We start from the raw sequence: 16,817 nt of genomic DNA, 5'->3' as shown, positions 1-16,817 counted from the left end.
AAATAAGGAGATGAATTTATTGTCTTCTTATAAGGAGTTTTGGGTAATATTTTTTAAAAATGGGGTAACTGTGATCAAGAGTTAGAGAACAAAACACACACAGTCACATCTAAATTTCATTGTAATGATTCAGTCAATGTATAACCTCATTATCGTATCACTGCTCTTTGCACACAGATTGATACCGTTATGCACTTTGCCTTACAAGGGTCTACTGAGGCAATGGGCAATAGTGCCTTTTGCATGGTGGCTCAGCTCCTCCCCTCTGGAGAGTACAAATACACACATGTCACGTTCAACATACTGGTGCTTTGAACAACAGTTCTCTTATCACCGTGACCTTTGCTGGATAAAGAAACTATTCATATTACAGTAAGTAGAAAATCTTTCAGACTCAATAAACTGTTTAAATGCAGCACTATGCATACATTTAAACATATTAACCCTTTTATGTGGGGGACTGACTTTCAATACAAATAGTATTCTGTTGTTAAAAAGTAAAAAAAAAAAAGTAACATTTGCTATAATAAAGTGAAAGCATACCATGTTTTTAGCAGCAATTTAAAAAATATAGATTTTATTTTTTATTTCTTGGAATGTTCATTTTAAAGGTAGGAAAATGCTCTCTAAAACATCTTAAACAATTAATAACAACCGTTTTACAATGCCTAGCAATAACATTGTTTGGACACGGATTTAAAGTTAAATTTTTCTTTATTTTTTGACATTTTTTTGGCCTTTTTTGGGTTGGGGCTTCTACTACACTTGAATTTGAATGAGACCAGGAATACACACTGGGCATATAGTCTACCCACAGAGATAACACAGAGAGACAGATAAACATTCACACTCACATTCTCACCTACAGCCAATCTAGAATTTCAAAATAAGCCCTTTGTTGTACCCAGAGAACCTATAGAGGCACAGTTAGAATTTTTCAAACATTTTTAAAAAAAGATTAGGACATTATAATCTGTTTTTCTGTTTGAAAACTTAATTCGAACTTGCAGATAGTGTTTGCAAATTGTGTGAGAACATCCCTGTCTAGCTATCTTTATTTTTAGGTAGGTAGGGTAACATATCACTACATTTACACTCTGATTTTACAAATGACCTTCTTTATGCCAGTAAGTTGATTTTGAATTTCAGATGAGGGTCGTCTGCTGCTGCACTGCTTTCCTGCTGCTCATCCTAATTCCCAAAGCCTGTGAAGGAGGCAACATCTTGGTCTATCCTTCTGAAGGCAGCCACTGGATAAACATGGAAATTCTACTAAAGGCTTTGCACTCTAGAGGACACAATATCACCATTCTGCGTTCTAGTAAAAGCTGGTACATAAAAGATAACTCATCTTATTACAGTGCCTTTACAGTTCCAGTGGAAAACACCTTGGATCAGACATTCATCACAAGGATTGTAGCTGAGATCATAGAATTTGAACGAGGAGCCCTCCCCTTGATTGGTTTTCTCCACATGAGTGTGGGAATGTTTGGCACATTTATTGATGCCCACAAAGGCGTAGGTGCAGTAGTAACAGCAATGATGGATGACAGTGAGTTGATGAGAAAAATGAAAGACAGCAAGTTTGACCTGCTACTTGCTGACCCCTGCTGGGGTGGTGGAGTCATTCTGGCCAAATATTTGAACCTTCCTTTGGTTTATAATGTTCGCTGGCTTATAGCTGCAGAGTCACATTTTTCCATAGCTCCTTCACCATTGTCTTATATTCCTATAACAGGAGCAGGGAATACTGACAAGATGACCTTTTTGCAGAGAGTTACAAACATGCTTTTGCACATTATAACCCAAATAAAAAATGACCTCTTAGTTAGACTAGTATACCAGAAATTAACTGACAAATATCTTGGGCCTGGTCATGATTTTAATGAGTTAATGATTGCTGCAGACATTTGGCTGATGAGAGTGGACTTTGTGTTTGAGTACCCACGGCCCACAATGCCTAATGTTGTTTATATTGGAGGGTTCCAGTGCAAACCTGCTAAACCTCTGCCTCAGCACTTGGAGGACTTTGTGCAGAGTTCTGGAGACCATGGCTTCATCCTCATGTCTCTGGGAACATTTGTGACTGAACTTCCTTCTGATATAACAAATGAGATCGCTGCAGCTTTTGCTAAACTACCACAGAAAGTCATCTGGAAGTATAAAGGTAATAGACCAGCCAATCTGGGTAATAACACTTTACTGGTGGACTGGATGCCACAGAATGACCTTTTAGGACATCCAAAAATAAAACTGTTTGTGGCACATGGAGGAACAAACGGAGTCCAAGAAGCTATTTATCATGGAGTCCCATTTGTGGGTATACCTGTGTTTTTTGACCAACATGACAACCTGCTACGTCTGAAAGAGAGAGGAGGAGGCAAAATACTTACATTAGCTACAGTGGACAAAGACAACTTCCTGAAGGCCATAGAGGAAGTCCTGAGTGATCCCTCGTACAGGGCGAACATGCAGAGACTTTCTAGGCTACACAGAGATAAGCCAGTAAAGCCACTGGATAACGCCCTCTTCTGGATAGAGTTTGTCATGAGGCACAAAGGAGCAGCTCACCTGAAAGCAGAGTCCTACAGAATGCCCTGGTACTCCTACCACTCTGTAGATGTAGTTTTGTTCCTGGCTGGAGCTATGCTGCTTGTGCTTTTAACCACTTTCTACCTTATTAGGTGTATATACACTGGGATGTGTAAACGTAAAGTGAAACATGAATAATGATCAGTGCACAGATGGATTTGATAATGCATTGTGTCATTTTAACTTCTCATTCTTGTTTGAGTACCTCATTCATATGAGGTTGTTATAAAAAAAACTTCATCATTATTAAAAGTCTGTGTTTCAAAATAATTCTGAGTGGATTAACTCTAACAAGATAAACATAATCAATGAAAAAAAATCCATTTTGTATCTTTACTTGAATATATGTAGTTTTGTTATATTTTGCCTTTGTTTAAAAGGGAAAACAACTGCCTCTATGTTTGACAAACAATACATATCTTCTTAATGAAGAGATTTGAGAGGAATTCTCCGTTGATGGGACTTTAAATGATAATCTCATGCCAGGCAAATCTGAGTAATGATCCCATTTGAATTACAGAAAATGTTCTATTTAATTTGTAAACGCTGTCAGATCAGTCGCTTATTAATGCCAAGAATGACAGAATGGCACTGGCATAATGCTCTGGACACGCGTGTTTTTAGTCTTAAGAGAAAATGAATCAATGAATGAACAACTGAATGGTTGTCAGTTTTACTTTAATCGAATGCAGCATTCAGTTGAAATACAAAAAATGTCGGTGTAAATGTAACTTAAAATTGAATCAAGACCGGTCATGTCACATTGCAGAGTAACGCATTCCTCTCGTCACATTGCATTTTTGTCATAACTCATTAACGTGACGCGTTACAGTACTAAATTCGGTAATCACATCGGTTAACATTTAGGCCTTACTTTGGTTACAATGATTATTCAGTACGCCGAGCGAATAAAAAGTGCAACAAAAAGCACAAAACGTGTCTTCTTCCTGCCCGTTGACACTACGATTTTGGTTCCTGTGTAGGGAGGAGGAAATGGTGGAGCCATAGACATACATAAATGTATGTCCATGGGTGGAGTAGTCTACAACTTTTGAGGAGTGGAGGTTTGGACAATATGTTTCATTTTTAGTTAAAGGACAAGCACGTGATTATTAAGAGCAACAGGACGACATAAAACACTTGTATTAGATTGTCAACACAACATCGGCTCGTTCCAAGCATCTGCAGTGACAGCATGCTGGCTCAGAACTAGCGAAGATCTTCAACAGGCAACAAAGGTAGTAAGGAGCACTCTGTAGCCTCCATTTCTACGTCTTTTTAATAGTAGCTTTGAGGTTTCTTTAGGCTGGTATTCAGCTTTGTGTTGTCGGTTTTGTGGTCATGCAATCAGTAAAGAAAGCGTGTCTCTCTCCCTCTCTCTGTGCGCGTTTGTGTGTGTGTACAAATAAGGAGCAATGTGTAACGCTTTACTTTTTATGAGTAACGATCCCTGCACTGGTCAGGAGTGTGCACACACATGAAGCCTATCAGCTTCAGTATGAAAACATCGAATCGCGGAAGAATAGTAACAATAAAGCTAAACAATAAAGCGAGACTCGGGTTTGGATTACACAATGTATTAGTGACACAAAGAAAGCGCAACATAGGAAAATGTAATCACTACGGCCAAGGCGAGAACACTGATCAGAAGAATAAAAAAATTAATTATTTCTTAAATAATTATATGACCTTATATATTTTGCAAAAGAACTAAAGAAATTACATTACTGAGTATTACCGAGTATTCAGTATCAGTACCCGACTCAAATGTTTTTGAGTCGGGTTTGTTTTCCCACAGCTGGTGGCGGTAATGCACCAATTCATAGTTTTCTAACCAAGACGAATTTCAAGTAAGTTTAAAAAGAAGAAGTGCTGTATGAAACTTGTGCAAAGCTTAGTGGAACGCTTGTAGTAACTGCAAGGCTGTTGTCACGCAGTAAGGCTTGTTAAATTGAAACTGAAGCGCTTATACCCATTCTTATTAAAGTTAAAGCTGATTAAAGTTAATTGGATAGATGGGTTGGTGATTTGATAGATTGCGCTCAGGCTAAGTGGTTAGACATAGTGATAATGACCTTTTTGACTTTATAAGCGTGACTTATTGAATACAATAAACATGCTTCACAAGTGGAAGAGTCTCTATTTACAACCGTGCACAGGTCTATATGAACACATAATTCTTGGATCAGTGCCTGCCTTTTATTCTAGAGCCAAATTCAAGATAGTCATTTTAGAGATAATTGTTTATTTTTTAGTGTTAATGTGTTAATATTTTGCAGACTGGTTAAAATCTCATCGTTTCAGATCAGCATAGTTATTAATATAATATATTTTGGGTTGAAATGTCCAAAATGCAACTTCCTTTTAAACAGACAAGAACTTAACCGTCACAGGCTTTGCACAACTGCAGGGGTGCGGCCAAAAAAAGACAAAAAACACAAAACAAAAAAAAAACAGAAAGTCTTGTTTTTTTCTTCCACCTTCACTTGTTTCAACTTAACCCACTCCAACTGTGCCTTGTCAGTTTGAAGGAGACGTACAACAAAACTAAGAGCATTTAACTGTAAGTTAAGTTGTTATTCATGCTATTATTTGGCTGTGTTTGTTTTTTGTTGTACTGATTGAGTAGGTTTATATAACACATGCAACATGACTCGCATTATATATCAAACACACAGCACTAACTGCCGAGAACATTTTAGTGAGTGTCTGTATGTGTGTGTTCACACAACTGTCATTGCTAAGATATGCTTGACAAGTGTCAACAGTTACCCTTTTTTATATGCTTTGTTGGTTAATCTGCTATCTAAATTCTTCAATCTTTGTCAATATTTCAGTGTCATTTTTAGAGACATGCATGTAAAGGAATCACTTTTTAAGTGATTCCTTTACATGCATGTACTGGGGGTTCTAGTGCACATGGGCCCATTGGGTTTTATGAGACACTGTTCACTTGCTGTGAGAGAGACAAAAATACCTAACCATATCTACATAGCTACTGTAAGTCTTTTTTTCAGTTCAGAACACTGTATCTCTGGCTCATTGCATACTTATCTGGTTAAACAGGAACATCTGAAACCAAAAAATCATCAGTCATCTTCAATGACTTGCATTCAGTGCTTTTATCTGGGTCACAGCACTTTAAAGAGACTTCTTTGTTGACATGCCAACTAAGTTTGTGATGTAACCATAACATTTATAGCTTTTGTTTTTGGGTTGACACAAAATAAAGTGTGGAAAACTACCCTTACCAGTTTTTTTTGTTTTGTTTTGTGTGTGTGTTTTCTTTTTTTTCTTTTTTTTGTGCTCCACTGCCAGATAGTGCCGTGACAGGTAGTGGCGAGATTATAAATCTCCTAAACTAAATCCAAACATTTTAAAATATATAAGAAAACAGATGCATTTGATCTGTTAAACATGCAGAGATTACTTAATTTCTTAAGAGGACGATGCCAAACATAGTCACGCTTACAAAATAATTTCTGTTCAGGGACACTGGGATCTGACACAGAATGCACGCAGAGCTCTTGGCACCACACAGCACTCTAATTTCCTGAGAGGGCTCCATGTGCTACATACACGTGAGGGCTGTCAGAAGGAATTTTCTCATGCAAATAAAGAGACAATTGAATATAAAATCACTGCAGCTCTCTGTTATCCTGATATATCATTGGCCACTGTGCACACATTTGCTGTGATATCATTGTAACAACTCTCTGATATGTGTGTCCTGTTTTTCACCTCTGTTTCTATTTCAGAACACAGCGCTTATGAAGATTTGAAGATGTTTTTGTCACTGGCTTCCATCCTCTCTTTTTTGACTGTTTTTATTCCTGTCGCACATTCTGGAAAAATTCTGGTATTTCCACATGATGGAAGCCACTGGGTGAACATGAGAGTACTTGTTGAAGAGCTCCATTTGCAGGGACACAATGTGACAGTGATTCGGAATGCAGACAGCTGGTACATCAGTAAAACGTCTCCACATTACAATGTAATCACAGTGGATGTTGATGGTGGTGGAAATGAAGATTTTTTTCGTGCATTTGTCTCTGAGGTTATTAAAATTAAGCGAAGCATGGGGTCTGCATGGTCTCACTTTGCTTTACAAATGGAGTTAAAAGACAAATTCTATGAACTGCACAAAAAAGTCTGTGAAGTGATTGTGTTCATCTTTGAAAATGAAGATTTAATGAAGTCCTTAAAAGATGCCAAGTATGATGTGGTTTTGACAGATCCTGCTAATGGCGGAGGAGTGTTGCTGGCACATTACCTTGGCGTGCCATTGGTGTTCAATGCTCGATGGACTGTTCATGGTGAGGCCCACTTTGCTATTGCGCCCTCTCCACTTTCCTATGTTCCACTATCACCTTCAGAGTTAACGGATCACATGACCTTCTTTGGGAGGGGCCAGAACATGTTATTTTACATCACGAGAATGCATCTGTACAAGCAAATAGTTGAACCACATTATTCTGTATTGTCAAATCGCTACATTGGACCAGGTGTGCATTATTTCTCCCTTTTTCAAGCTGCAGATTTGTGGCTAATGAGAGTGGACTTTGTTTTTGAGTTTCCACGACCCACCATGCCTAATGTTGTTTATATGGGAGGTTTCCAGTGTAAACCTGCAAAACCTCTTCCACAACACTTAGAGGAGTTTGTGCAGAGTTCTGGAGATCATGGAGTTATCATTATGTCACTAGGGTCTTTGATTGGAGAACTTCCCTCTGACTTAGCTGAAGAGATTGCTGCAGCTTTTGGCGAGTTACCTCAGAAAGTGATCTGGAGGTATAAAGGTAACAAACCAGCCCTTCTAGGCAACAATACATTATTAGTCGACTGGATGCCACAAAATGACCTGCTAGGACATCCAAGTATTAAACTATTTGTAAGTCATGGGGGAACTAATGGGATTTATGAGGCTATATATCATGGGATTCCAATAGTTGGCATTCCCATTATTTTTGATCAAGCTGACAACTTATCCCGAATGAGAGCAAAAGGTGTTGCGAAGGTTTTGGATGTTTCAGATTTCGACAGGAAAATATTTAAAAATGCAATACAGGAAGTGCTTAATGAACCATCCTACACAATAAACATGCAGAGGCTCTCCAGGCTACACAGAGATCAGCCAATGAAGCCACTGGATCGTGCTATCTTTTGGATTGAGTTTGTCATGAGACATAAAGGTGCAGCTCATCTAAGGACTGAGTCCTACAAACTGCCCTGGTATTTCTACTACTCTCTAGATGTCATATTATTTTTACTAACAAGTGCACTACTTACATTGTTTTTTTTTGTCATGTTACTATGGTTTTGCTTTAGATTGTGCTTGAAAAGAAAAGCAAAATCTGACTAAAAGTCATTTTCATATGTTGATACATTGTTACAGCACAGTCAGATTGGCTGTGGTTAGTAAAACTGATTTCTTTCTCAGTCATTCCCAGTTTGCCAGAAGTACTGTCTCAGCCAGTCCCAGTGTTCATACTGCTGCACCCAAAATCTTCTCTAGCCCATCTTTACTTGAGTTGATCATCATATACAGTGGGGCAAAAAAGTATTTAGTCAGCCACCGATTGTGCAAGTTCCCCCACTTAAAATGATGACAGAGGTCAGTAATTTGCACCAGAGGTACACTTCAACTGTGAGAGACAGAATGTGAAAAAAAAATCCATGAATCCACATGGTAGGATTTGTAAAGAATTTATTCGTAAATTAGGGTGGAAAATAAGTATTTGGTCACCTCAAACAAGGAAAATCTCTGGCTCTCACAGACCTGTAACGTCTTCTGTAAGAAGCTTTTCTGTCCCCCACTCGTTACCTGTATGAATGGCACCTGTTTGAACTCATCATCTGTATAAAAGACACCTGTCCACAGCCTCAAACAGTCAGACTCCAAACTCCGCCATGGCCAAAACCAAAGAGCTTTCGAAGGACACCAGGAAAAGTATTGTAGACCTGCACCAGACTGGGAAGAGTGAATCTACAATAGGCAAGCAGCTTGGTGTGAAAAAATCAACTGTGGGAGCAATCATCAGAAAATGGAAGACATACAAGACCACTGATAATCTCCCTCGATCTGGGGCTCCACGCAAGATCTCATCCCGTGGGGTCAAAATGATCATGAGAACGGTGAGCAAAGATCCCAGAACCACACGGGGGGACCTGGTGAATGACCTGCAGAGAGCTGGGACCAAAGTAACAAAGGTCACCATCAGTAACACACTACAACGGCAGGGAATCAAATCCCGCAGTGCCAGACGTGTTCCGCTGCTGAAGCCAGTGCATGTCCAGGCCCGTCTGAAGTTTGCCAGAGAGCACATGGATGATACAGCAGAGGATTGGGAGAATGTCATGTGGTCAGATGAAACCAAAGTAGAACTTTTTGGTATAAACTCAACTCGTCGTGTTTGGAGGAAGAAGAATACTGAGTTGCATCCCAAGAACACCATACCTACTGTGAAGCATGGGGGTGGAAACATCATGCTATGGGGCTGTTTTTCTGCCAAGGGGACAGGACGACTGATCCGTGTTAAGGACAGAATGAATGGGGCCATGTATCGTGAGATTTTGAGCCAAAACCTCCTTCCATCAGTGAGAACTTTGAAGATGAAACGAGGCTGGGTCTTCCAACATGACAATGATCCAAAACACACTGCCCGGGCAACAAAGGAGTGGCTCCATAAGAAGCATTTGAAAGTCCTGGAGTGGCCTAGCCAGTCTCCAGACCTCAACCCCATAGAAAATCTGTGGCGGGAGTTGAAAGTCCGTGTTGCTCGGCGACAGCCCCAAAACATCACTGCTCTCGAGAAGATCTGCATGGAGGAATGGGCCAAAATACCAGCTACTGTGTGTGCAAACCTGGTAAAGACCTATAGTAAACGTTTGACCTCTGTTATTGCCAACAAAGGTTATGTTACAAAGTATTGAGTTGTATTTTTGTTATTGACCAAATACTTATTTTCCACCCTGATTTACGAATAAATTCTTTACAAATCCTACCATGTGGATTCATGGATTTTTTTTTCACATTCTGTCTCTCACAGTTGAAGTGTACCTCTGGTGCAAATTACTGACCTCTGTCATCATTTTAGGTGGGGGAACTTGCACAATTGGTGGCTGACTAAATACTTTTTTGCCCCACTGTAAGTCATCATATAAGTTAACTGTTTTTCATATTTCTTTATTATAAAGATCAGTAGTGGTTTGCACATTTGTCTAAAACACGATCCCTGGTTCAAGAGCGGTAGGAGATACATCCGGCATAAAAATCTGCCAAATCAAATATGTGCAAATATGTATGCAAATATACATATCCTGTATGTTTATTTTACATGACCTCCTGTAGTCTTCTGAAGTACCTTCGTGGGCCATCAGGTGGTGCTGGCTACACTTTGGGAATAACTAAGAAAAAAATCTACTTATCTGTATGTTTTTCTGATAGGATTATTTATAACATGTATGGATTTTCCAAATCAGAAAAAAAACATATTTGAGGACTGTGGACCACAAAACTAGTTACCTTCGTTTTTGTATGAATTTAAATTACAGAATTGCAATAAAACAAAAGCTTATTGCACCATGTATGTGTTATGGTATATGTTCCTCTGTAGCATTAAACATCTGTAACCCTTCAGTTTTGAAAACAAGGTTTTCCTTATTCAGTCTTAATTTGGTAACTGATGGGCATACGACAAACATCAAATACTGCGTTACCTCCCCTTTGCACTTTCTTATCACCTGTGCTTAAAAGAACATGATACTGCAGTACCAAAGTCCTGCTTAGGTTTAAAACTCTAATGGTTGGTGCATGTTGGTCTCTCTGGCAAAACTGAATTTGAAATTACACAGTCTGCTAAAAAAGGTAACAATATATTTTTACCTACTTTTACCTACAAAAACGTAATAGCTTTTGGGACTGGTAGTTATATGTATTTTCAAGTTAATTGTTAATTGTACCACAATGTTCTTCCTGTGGTTTGGATTCTCTTCAGGGACACAGGTTACTTAACTTAATAGCTTATATATGCAAAAACCTAAGTTACTTTATAGACTTCACAGGCTACTTGAAAACATTCAAAGTTTTATTTTAAAGCTTATTGATCTTTACATTTTTGTTATTAAGCTGATTGGAGAAGGCTGCACATACTACAGCAAACGCACAGTCATAAAACTTATTAACATAAAATGAAAATAACAATTGTTTAATTGTGTAATTGTTTAATAAAACAGAAGACTATAATGAGCTTTTTTCCAACCTTTAGAATTAAAATGCACTGGACCTGCATTCTGATTAGTTTCTGCTGGCTCTGCCCAACGTTGGTTCATGCTGGGAAAGTGCTTGTTTTTCCAGTGGATGGGAGCCACTGGGTAAATATGAATGTCATTATTCAGGAGCTACATCTAAGGGGCCACCAGGTTTCCGTTGTGCGTTCAACAGACAGCTGGTACATCAAGGAATCCTCCCCATTCTATACTTCAATTACGCTCGATATGGAGTCAGGGTTTGATGAAGACTTTTTAACAGCATTTATTGCGGAACTGTTGGACATCCAGAAGGGAGGGGTGTCTGTCTGGAAACGCTTTAAACTGGAAATGGAACTAGCAAAAAAAAACTCTGAAGTGCAAAAGAAACAAAGCAAATTGATTGAAGGGCTTTTTGAAAACAAAGAGCTTATACAGTCACTAAAGGATGCAGAATATGATCTTGTCCTGACAGATCCTGCCACACCAACAGGTGCCATACTTGCCCAATACCTCAAGTTGCCTCTTGTTTTTAATGTTAGATGGACTAGTCAGGGTGAAGGCCATTTTTCAATTGCACCATCTCCTCTCTCTTATGTTCCCATAGTAGGGAGTGAGCTATCTGATAAAATGAGCTTTTTTGAGAGGCTGCTAAATGTCCTAATTTTTGGTTTCGCAGAACATCAGATTGCCCAGTATTTGCTACCACATTATGAGAACCTCATTGAAAAATATTTTGGTCCAGACACAGACTACTTATCCATGTTTCAAGCTGACCTGTGGCTAATGAGAGTGGATTTTGTGTTTGAGTTTCCACGCCCCACCATGCCTAATGTTATCTATATGGGAGGGTTCCAGTGCAAACCAGCAAAACCGCTTCCACAACATTTGGAGGACTTTGTGCAGAGTTCTGGAGAACATGGTGTGATCCTCATGTCTCTAGGAACTTTGATTGGAGAACTACCCCCTGACCTAGCTGAAGCGATCACTGCAGCTTTTGCAAAATTACCCCAGAAAGTCATTTGGCGGTATAAAGGTGACAGGCCAGGCACTCTGGGTAACAACACTTTGCTGGTGGACTGGATGCCACAGAGTGACCTATTAGGGCATCCTAAAATGAAACTTTTTGTGGCTCATGGGGGAACAAATGGTGTTCAAGAAGCTATTTATCATGGAGTCCCTATTTTAGGACTTCCTCTGGTTTTTGATCAACATGATAATTTACTTAGAATCAAAGAAAGAGAAGCAGGGAAAGTCATAGATGTTTTTACTATGAATGAAGACATTTTCTTTCAAGGTATTATGGAAGTCCTGACTGATCCCTCCTACGGCGTGAACATGCAGAGACTTTCCAGGCTGCACAGAGATCAGCCAATAAAGCCACTGGACAATGCCCTCTTCTGGATAGAGTTTGTCATGAGACACAAAGGTGCAGCTCACTTAAGAACTGAATCCTACAAACTGCCCTGGTATTCCTACCACTCTATAGATGTGATACTTTTCTTAGCTGCAGTTGTGCTGGTTATTCTGAGCACCTTTGCTCTCTTAATAAAATGCCTATGCTCTATGTTCCTGAGGACAAAGCATAAATGTGATTAAAAAGAAATAAAATGGCAATTAATGTAAAACTTTAAACACGTAAATCATGAAATATTGTATTGTCTTGTGGTACTGTGATTTGATGGGAATGATAGATGTCTAAAAATTAAGAAAAAGAAGATACAAATAATTAATTCTTTTAAAATTGTGCATTTTATTAGTAAAGAAATAACTTAGTTAAGGCTGACCATACTACTTTAAATTATATCCTGTCAGTATATTTCAGTGTCTTTCAGGTTTTATAGGGCTTTGATATACTGTGTTGTATGTAAAGTCAAATCACAGTCTATATGGGTTTTACTTTAACCCTTAAGTGAAACAAACAAATAGTTGTTGTTACTATAGAATTAAATAAAAGTGTGACCAAAGCATATTTGTACTGTTCATTAATTTCTGTGCTGTGGAGAATCTGCTCTCATTTTCTTCTAATCATCTGACTTTACGAGTTTAGTGACTCCATGTGACTTCACTCTGTTCAGCTATCTTTGAAAGGTTTTCTTAATTGCAGTGTTTTCCCCTGCTGTGGTCTGGAATCCTATGCACACTACAACTATTACTAATGGGAATATCTGGAAAAACACGCATGCATCCATTTTCTGAACATGGATGCATGTTAAGGAAATCATCACTTCAAGTTGAAGGGATGTTGGAGCCTATCCTAGCTTACATATTGCGAAGGCAGGGTACACCCTTGACAAGTCACCAGGGTGTACCCAGGGTAAGCGCTTAGAGACAAACAACCTTACAATCACATCTATAGCCAATTTAATCACCAATTAACCTAACAAGCATGACTTTGGATCATGGGAGGAAGCTGCACCTGGAGGGAGCCCACACAGGCTCAGAGGAGAACATGCAAACTATGCACAGAAAGGCCCCAGTGAACCAGAAAAGTTCTTGCAGTACTAACCAGTGCATCACGGCACTGCTCTTGTAGGTGAGGTTTCATAACAAACAGCTACACCATTTGCCATTTTATCACTGAAATTACTAGACGTTACAAACCATTCATCCTGTGTAAGGCAAATTTACCACTCGTTTCAACAAAAATAAGACGGAAAGAAATGAAGTAGTTTGAGATTCTTAGTTGTGTGACTACATTAGTTGGCCAATGAATATGACATCCTGCTGTGTCTAAGAATGAGGGGAGTGGATTAGATAAAGGCAACAACGTCCTCAGGGCCAAACAGGAAGTTTTGAATAAGCCATCCCTCAGGATGAACATGCTACATTTTCAACACTTAATAGGTTTAACTGCCACTTGGGGAACATTTCAAAGCGAAAGAAAATACAATTCGCAGCTAAACTACTGCTATTACCATCAGCTTTGTGAGACCTGGCTAGATCTTCACGCTGCAGAGGTGCACCAGTCTTTAGGATAACAATTTTCCAATTGCTTAATTATTCATTAAATTTGACTAAAGTCCTAAAGAGTAATTTTACAACAGCATTTTTTAATTCAAATAATATATTTTATCTAGCACTACATAATTTTTGTAATGCAAGCTCGAGAGATGCTACGTTTTATCTTCAAGAGCCAATCAAACTGAAAGACAACTCAAATTCTCAAGACCGCAGGTTTATAAGGGCTATGACAAATGACCATACAGAGTATTTTACTTCAATAAATAAATTTTTTATTACAAAAAGATTAAAAAACATACAGGAAGTATTGTTATAGAAAGTATGTAAATGGGAAACAGGTGAAACATTAAGAATTTCACTTAAGTCTGAATTTTTACTGTTACCAAAAAGTAAACATAACGGGGGTCTAACATCTTTTGCTACAGGAGGGAAAACAAGAAGTGAAGTTTCAGTTTAGAGAAGTGAAATTTTCACATTCTTCTTTTAGCAATCACACATTAAAAAAACAATAGTACAAGTCAACTAATGTTAGTCGGATCAATATTAGCTGCCTGGTGGATTTCACTTGTGTTAAGATAAAAACACAAACAAAAAAAAATTTAAAAACTTGATTACATGACAAAGTGAAATATCAGTTTTAAGGGCAAAAACAAACATGCTAAAAATTAAATGCACATACGTGTGCAGTAAAATAAGACTGGGGTTAAGAACTAGCTAGCTAAGGACAAAAATTCAAAAAACAAAGAGACGTTTTATTGAAAGTAACGACGCTTAACAGTTTCTCTTCCTCCTGGCTCCTGCCTTGTCATCAAGTAGTCTAATAAAACAGATGAATCAGCTGAATTGGCGATCGATGTACTAATCCATTACTTTATGTAGCTTTTGCAGACAAGACACGAAAAGAGAACCATATTTCTCAAAACACACCACAAAGTTTAGGTAAAACAAACACCCCCCCCCCCCCCCCCCCCCCCCCCCCCCCACACACACACACACACACACACACACGCACACAATACATTACAGGACAATAAGAGTTTTCACTAATATTGATATTATATGCATATTTATGAGGCTTCATTTGGCAGCATCAGTGGCTATTCAAAGGCACTGTATATCCCGCTTCCATGAGGAAAATACTCAAATGGTACAGCAGTTACAAAAACTTATAGTAAATGTCTGTTCCAAGTATTTACAAGTATCCGTGCCAGCAGGGCAGGTGTGGTGGGCGGTGTGTGTCCCCTCAAGATGTCCGGGTCCTTAGAGAGCTCATCCTGAGCACAGTGAGCTCAGCTACATTTGCATCCTGCATCTCCACATCTTGTTGGCAGCTTTCTCTGATTACATACACTATGAGACCCATACAGATGAAAATGAGGAGGACTATGCCTATAACCTAGGGTACAGAGGAGCACCACTTTGTTTAGTAAATATCAACATAAAAGGCATCATGTTGGTCAATAATCTCTATTAACAAAGCTATAAGAATGTTCACAGATGTAACAGCAATTAATATGTTCTATAGAGTGCATACTCAGAGATAAGTGCTCTCATTGTGTTCATCATATGCAGTGGTTTATTAACAAAAAAGTAATCTACTCACCTGAGAAAACACAAACAGCTGTTGTGAGCGGAGCATTAGTTCTTGTGTGGTGACATCTCCCTCTCTAATTGGCTCACACCATTTCTGTGGAGCTGCCTTGTCAACTAGTACAAATCTACCCTCCCAGTCTGTCATAGCACAAGCAAAGTATTGGCCATCGAGGAACAATAAAATCAGCCACACGATAGCGGGAACAAAACTGGAGAGGGACACAGTTTTCCTGCACCACATATCACATCTGCATCCTTGAATGATCAGCATCAAAGTGAAGGCCATGACGGCAGGAATGATGAAGAATGCTGATGAAAACAATCCGTTCCATTTAGGACTGCAAGGACACTCAAACTCCAGCTCCACCAGCTTCTCTAGTCCCATGAGGATAAAGCCAAAAGCCACATTTGATACCAGAGGACTGTTACTAAGTTCATTTTTCAGCCTGGTAAGCCATTGTTGTCTACTTTCCATACTAGATTGACCAAAGAATGAAGACAGTCGTTGTAAAAAACCCAAAAGAGGATCCTCCGTTGTGAACACATTGGCAACAGCTAAGTGATGCGTAATTAACGCATCCAGGGGTAAGTTTTCCCCTCAGGCAAAATGCCACACTTCCACTCTGATTGGTTTTGAACAAAAGAGGGTGTGCCGTCTGCTCTGACATTTCTATAGCTGATTGGGCTTTGTGAAGTTTCAGGTGGGGTTACTTTTTAAATGTGGTCTTCCATGGACAAACTGGAGGGAGGGCTGTAAAGTGGAGGGAAGTTTGTTCTGCAATTGAGCAAAGATTGGCATTTTCCAACAAAACACCCATGAAGGGGTAGCCATATATCCAAGGGCAGGCTTTTACATTGAAGAATCAATTTGCAATCCCCAATTCACACTGCAACAAAACAAAAAGGAAGGGATTTCAAAATGAAAATCATATTCAGCTAAATAAAGGACACATAATTTACCACACATAGCTACAGTTGTTAGTGCTTGAAGTCCTCAAGCGTTTCCCCCATTTGCTACAAGTGTTTGGAATTACAAAAATGGATGCAAGTTGACACTTTTCTCTTTACCTCTACTGACCACGGGAGGTCGCCCATGCAGCGGGACAGCGCAGATTAAGGATAGAAGAGGATTACAGGAGGCCATGTTGAACTTTCAAGGGGATGTGGTACATACAGCTCCAGAGCACCCAGGCTAGGGATGTGATGACATAATTTATAAATGACCTCAGTGAGCTCAAGAGCATCACCATAATCTCCTCACGTTAAAACCTGGCAGTATTTAGGCGCAATGAATAAAGGTCAGGAAAAACACCACTGATAAAAACTAAATTGCTTTCAGCTGATCTTCATATACACCTCAACTTATTTATAAAAAATCAATTATTCATACTCGTGTTATGGCAAGCACTTGACTACTGACC

The 16,817-nt window shown here is 39.0% G+C and overlaps 2 protein-coding genes and 2 pseudogenes across 5 annotated transcripts; 3 read left to right on the top strand and 1 right to left on the bottom strand.

Annotated features, from left to right (window-relative positions):
* Nucleotides 1-309: 309 nt before the first annotated feature.
* Nucleotides 310-2,741, top strand: LOC146678305 (UDP-glucuronosyltransferase 2C1 pseudogene; annotated as a pseudogene). Its single transcript, XR_014912329.1, has 2 exons — nt 310-372; nt 1,150-2,741. The product of XR_014912329.1 is annotated as a UDP-glucuronosyltransferase 2C1 pseudogene (transcript).
* A 737-nt stretch (nt 2,742-3,478) lies between these two features.
* LOC146678304 (UDP-glucuronosyltransferase 2C1 pseudogene) lies at nt 3,479-8,236 on the top strand (annotated as a pseudogene). 2 transcript variants are annotated; one of them, XR_014907303.1, is made up of 2 exons: nt 3,479-3,830; nt 6,351-8,236. The product of XR_014907303.1 is annotated as a UDP-glucuronosyltransferase 2C1 pseudogene, transcript variant X1 (transcript). The 2 variants fall into 2 exon arrangements; XR_014907311.1 differs by lacking the exon at nt 3,479-3,830 and adding an exon at nt 3,845-5,155.
* A 2,145-nt stretch (nt 8,237-10,381) lies between these two features.
* LOC146678303 (UDP-glucuronosyltransferase 2B17-like) lies at nt 10,382-12,529 on the top strand. The gene is made up of 2 exons (XM_085380685.1): nt 10,382-10,459; nt 10,860-12,529. Exon 2 carries the CDS (start codon nt 10,867-10,869, stop codon nt 12,436-12,438), a length of 1,572 nt encoding a protein of 523 aa, XP_085236811.1. The 5' UTR covers nt 10,382-10,459; nt 10,860-10,866; the 3' UTR covers nt 12,439-12,529.
* A 2,261-nt stretch (nt 12,530-14,790) lies between these two features.
* On the bottom strand, nt 14,791-16,068 carry LOC146678302 (calcium homeostasis modulator protein 6). Its single transcript, XM_085410930.1, has 2 exons — nt 15,407-16,068; nt 14,791-15,199 (listed from the first exon to the last, which is right to left on the bottom strand). The coding sequence occupies exons 1-2, from the start codon at nt 15,869-15,871 to the stop codon at nt 15,047-15,049; spliced, it is 618 nt and encodes a 205-aa protein (XP_085267056.1). The 5' UTR covers nt 15,872-16,068; the 3' UTR covers nt 14,791-15,046.
* Between the last annotated feature and the right edge of the window lie 749 nt (nt 16,069-16,817).

Source organism: Rhamphochromis longiceps, linkage group LG1 (assembly GCF_057381845.1).
Source record: "Rhamphochromis longiceps isolate RC_006_pf linkage group LG1, R_longiceps_female_GT1.1, whole genome shotgun sequence".
NCBI lineage: Eukaryota > Metazoa > Chordata > Actinopteri > Cichliformes > Cichlidae > Rhamphochromis > Rhamphochromis longiceps.
This window is presented reverse-complemented; position numbering and strand designations above follow the sequence as displayed.